At 59.0% G+C, this 4,409-nt stretch overlaps 1 protein-coding gene across 1 annotated transcript; it reads left to right on the plus strand.

Annotated features, from left to right (window-relative positions):
* Window positions 1–2,538: 2,538 nt before the first annotated feature.
* B0H18DRAFT_964579 (uncharacterized protein) lies at window positions 2,539–3,742 on the plus strand (the record flags this gene model as incomplete). The annotated part of the gene is made up of 2 exons (XM_048043192.1): window positions 2,539–2,843; window positions 2,875–3,742. The coding sequence occupies 2 exons, from the start codon at window positions 2,539–2,541 to the stop codon at window positions 3,740–3,742; spliced, it is 1,173 nt and encodes a 390-aa protein (XP_047884307.1).
* Between the last annotated feature and the right edge of the window lie 667 nt (window positions 3,743–4,409).

The following is a 4,409-nucleotide window of genomic DNA, read 5'->3' on the forward strand; positions in this document are numbered from 1 at the left end:
ACGGAAACGCACCATCCAAGCCCCGTAGTGCGAGCCGAGAGATGTAGCCAAGTGGGACGAGAGGAACGGATCACAGATACAATTTCAAACTCTAATCTCCTTCTGGTATACGCCGTTGACCGATGATCACTGCCGATCGTTTGCCTAAATACGATCTCTCGTTATCCCGTACACAAACGCCCAGAATCAAAACCCACATGATGATTCTCCGCGGCCTCCGCTCCGTACCCACGCTCTACCTGTCAATAGCACTGCCCTACGCCACCACTAAATCCCCAACCATACGCGTCGGAATAGCACATCCTACAAATGACCCTGAAGCATCCCACGCAATAAGACTGTACGATGAATCTCCTAAACCGACCCAACCTCACAACAAGTGTACAGGCTGTATAACCTACCTGCACGAAGAACCTAAAGGAGGAAACTACCACCCCAGGAAAAATGGCATGCTCCCGGGTTCAACCCCCCGATCAATGAAGAAACCCTAAGCCCAGACACGCCGCCACCAGGTTAAGCGGCTTGACAGGGAAGCTATGCGCGCCGAAATACCACCGCCGCGCCACCCACCACCATTGCAAATTACGTGACCAAATTTGGCATATGTGCCTAATGACTAAGCAACCAGGATGCTCCTGCGTGAAGTTCTTCGAACGATCCCGGACTCTTTCTGCGCCGAACGCGAACCGCGCTTGACCAACAGACGCATCCGCACAATGAAGCTCGCAGTGAATGCACCTCAAAGTACCCCGGCGGACACGACAACCGGAGACCCGCCAAAAAACGAGTTGCAACCGCCCGGGACGCGCTGACTGGCCTTCATCCTCCCTCCTCCCTGAATTTTCACGCGACCGACCGCTATGGCCGCTCAATGACAACCGCATAATCATATCCAATAACTGAGACGTCCCGAATACGGCACGCACAGGATGACACGACAGCAACGTCGCGCCCGTACGTGGAGAAAGTGCAGAACCAATCACGGTAATCGCATCGACAGGCTTACTTAACTTCTCGCCATGAGGATAAAAGGAAGCTCAGGAGGCTGCGCTATTCACCACTCTAGAAAATACTCTCCTATAACGCTTTCTGCCCACAATGCAACAGTCCCGTCCCTCTACTCCCACCAAAAATGGGCCCTCCCTGCTTCCTCGTCTCGTCGGGTCCAGCCCGACGTTCGCGCGTTCGAAGTCTGGCGTCCGCGCCGGCTCCCCCATCCTCCCCTCAGCACCGCACCTCTCGCCTCAGCCTCTGGCAACCCCTGGGTCTCTCCGAGGGCGATCTCGCCTGTCGAACGCACCGGTCTTACCTACGCCGCCATGGTGGCAACGAAGCGCTCCTCGACTACGCCTCCGCCTAAGTCGACCTCCGAGCCCAAGACCGAAGCCGCCTCCGACCCCCAAACCGAGGCGGCGCCCGCCAAAGCCCTCGCCGAACACGCCGAAGTCCCTACCGTCAACGGAGAGCCCGCGAAGGCCGAGCAGGACACCGGTCTAGGGGATAGAGATGCGACGGTGACCGTTAAAAGTAAGCCGCATCAGTCCTCCAGGATTCATCCCCTGACCTCTACTCAAAGTAGAAGAGGAAGAGGTGAACCTCACCAGCGGACGCACCCGTTCAGAGAAGAAGGCCGCGGCATCCAAGATAAAGAATAAAAAGCAGCGCGCGAAAAAGAGTGCTAAAGCGGCCGGCAAGATGCCGATGAATGTTGGCGTAGGTCTGCCTACTCCTGCTGACGCTCCGACCCCTCGCAGCCCCATCCAGCAGGTCGATCAGCGACGTAAGGAAGAGACGTAGGGTGTCGACTGATGTGGACGGAGAATGCCCCGTCGATGGCGCTGTCCTGCGCGTGCAAGACGCCCCTCCAACGCTGCCACGCACACCCACCTCGGAGCAACCTGAGGTCATCTCGCTGCTCTCGTCCCCTAGCAGCACTGGCGACCCTCCTGCCGTCACGACGTCGGACATGGAGGCCGACGACTTCGTCATGCGGGAACCTGACGAGTACGAACTCTCGACGGACACCATCCGTATGTTCTACGGCCTAAGTCCACAATTCACTGCTGACGAATACCGACCACGCCCCGTCGTCGTAATCCCTGCGCACCTGATAACAGACAACCCCCGAACGCACCCGCCTTATGCGTGGAACGCCCCCGGCGGTTCGTCCCGCGTTCGCGAGTACCTCGCCGAGCAACACATACGCGAAGACAGCCCATACGTGCTGGCGGTGGCGGAGCAGGTCGAAGGCAACATCGAAGACCTATACGCCTCAGCATCACCTCCCCGCGCCTCTGAACGGAGGCCCCTACCCTCGACGTCATCGAGCCTGCCCATGCACAAGCTGCAGGACCATCTTCACGTTCCGTACGAGAGTTAGGCATCCGAATGGGAGATCCTCAGACTCCTTCCATGTACGTCGCAATGCTACAAGGCGCCTTCCGTAGCTCACCTCGCATCACTGGCGATGACAGGAGCAGCGCAGAACGTCTCTCTTTCAGGCGTCCCGCCTCACCGAACGTCAGCACCAACCGTTCAATGCCCCAGCGGTCGCCACCCAGCTTGCTTCATCCGCACCCTGTCCACTACGCCCCCGGGCCATTCCCCATCTTTCGTGACGATCCAATCGCTCCCCCGCGGCCATCTGGACCGATCGCCCCCATCGCTCGCCCTCACGTCGCTGGCCCAATCGCTCCCCTCGCTCCCTCGCATAGTACCGCTCTGCAGGCGATGACCCGTACTCCTCCCGAGGGCTGGCTCGCAATACAGTACGACGATCCCTACGCTCCGTACGGCAACGTCCAGGCAGAACAACTCGGTCTCTGGACCACGGCCAAGGACCCGTGCGTGCTAATCCACTTCCCCGGGCTCTAGCGCGTGCGACAAGGGGAACTACGGCCGCCTATGTGCGGCAGCCGAGATCCTGAAGAACGAGTACGACGCCCCTGACGCAACCATCACCCAGCCGATTGCGGCGAACCCTCAACCACGTCCTAACGCTGAACCACACTACTACCGCGTCGGCAATCTCACTATCGCTCAGCGCGATCGGATCCTGCGCAAACAATGGAGCTCCACGACGTACGGAACCTTCGGCGCCGTCCCGGCTCCGCACGATCCCCCTACGCTCGTCGCCAGCTTCCGCCACCCGGAGCGTCTGGGCGTAGTCACGGAGGACGGTATGGCGGCTGAATTCCGCAAAGGGTTCGAATCCGAGGAACTGTCCAGACGTACCGTCGTCTTCATCGAGTCGGACATCCGCGCAGACGGACGCTGGCGCCATCTGACGGTCGCTGAAGCCCACCGGCTCATCCTCGAGTCAATCCGCGTCCGCAAGATCACCATTCGCGACGGACGCGAAGAAGAACTCATCGCGCTCCTCTACATCGAATCACCAACCGCAGACGCCGCCGAGTGGATCAACTTTCGTGACTGCGTCCGCTCGCATGTCTTCGGGGGTCCATACGCTGGCCCTCCTGAGGTGCTTAAGTCGTCCTTCTTTTGTATGTACTGCCATACGGTTGATCACCCAACCGCTGCATGCACGCTACCGGCTACCCCCGGCTGGCACGGCCCTTCTCTGGACGAAGTCCGCGCAGCTCTAGCCGACAACCGTCGAGGACAGGAAAACGGGCAGCGAGGACGCGGAGGCAGAGGTGGACGCGGAGGACGAGGAAATCGAGCTCGCGGCAACGGTAGTCGCGGGCGTCGCAACGGTGCTGGCCCCAGCCAGCATGCCTAGTTAGCTTTCCTCGTCGCATATCATCATCGCCTCGTAATCTCATGTACAATCTTATACTGAATGAATCGCTTTCGTTGCGTACGACACATGATCTCGATCGGGCCGCGAATCGACTTCTCGCACCTCAACTAACTTTCTCCATCCCTATGCGCAGACGCTCCGAGTGCCCACACTTACTGACTGCTTCATGCAGGACAGGAAAGCCTCGGACACCTGACGCATTTTTCCAACAGCAAACGGGCACTATATAGACTTGTCCGGGTTGAGAAACCAAGCAACTCAACTGAGTTGCATGTCTCCTGAAGGAACCAGGAGTGTTCCTCACCCCTGGTGGATCGTTGTAGCCAGGACGTGTGAAGCAACGGCGAATACAAACGAAACAAACCCCCCCACGGATGTACACTTGGCACCCGGCGTTCATCTCCTCCAACCGAGAGAGACCAGCGCGTCCCCCGTCCACGCCGATCTCGAGGATCGGATGGAGGAACTCGGTGACGGGGCTGCTCCTGACACACCCCTCGACCTGCCTAGCCGAGATACGGGATCAGGAGATCGAACTCAGAGAGCGAAGCCCTCAACCCAGGCGAATGGTTCCGCCCGGAAACCGGGGCGCAGAACCAAAGCGAACATACATGTATGCTCCTTAAACATGAACGGTAGAAGCGGG

The sequence above is a fragment of the Fomitopsis serialis genome, assembly GCF_022376445.1.
Source record: "Fomitopsis serialis strain Sig1Antser10 chromosome Unknown B0H18scaffold_695, whole genome shotgun sequence".
In the NCBI taxonomy this organism is placed as follows: domain Eukaryota; kingdom Fungi; phylum Basidiomycota; class Agaricomycetes; order Polyporales; family Fomitopsidaceae; genus Fomitopsis; species Fomitopsis serialis.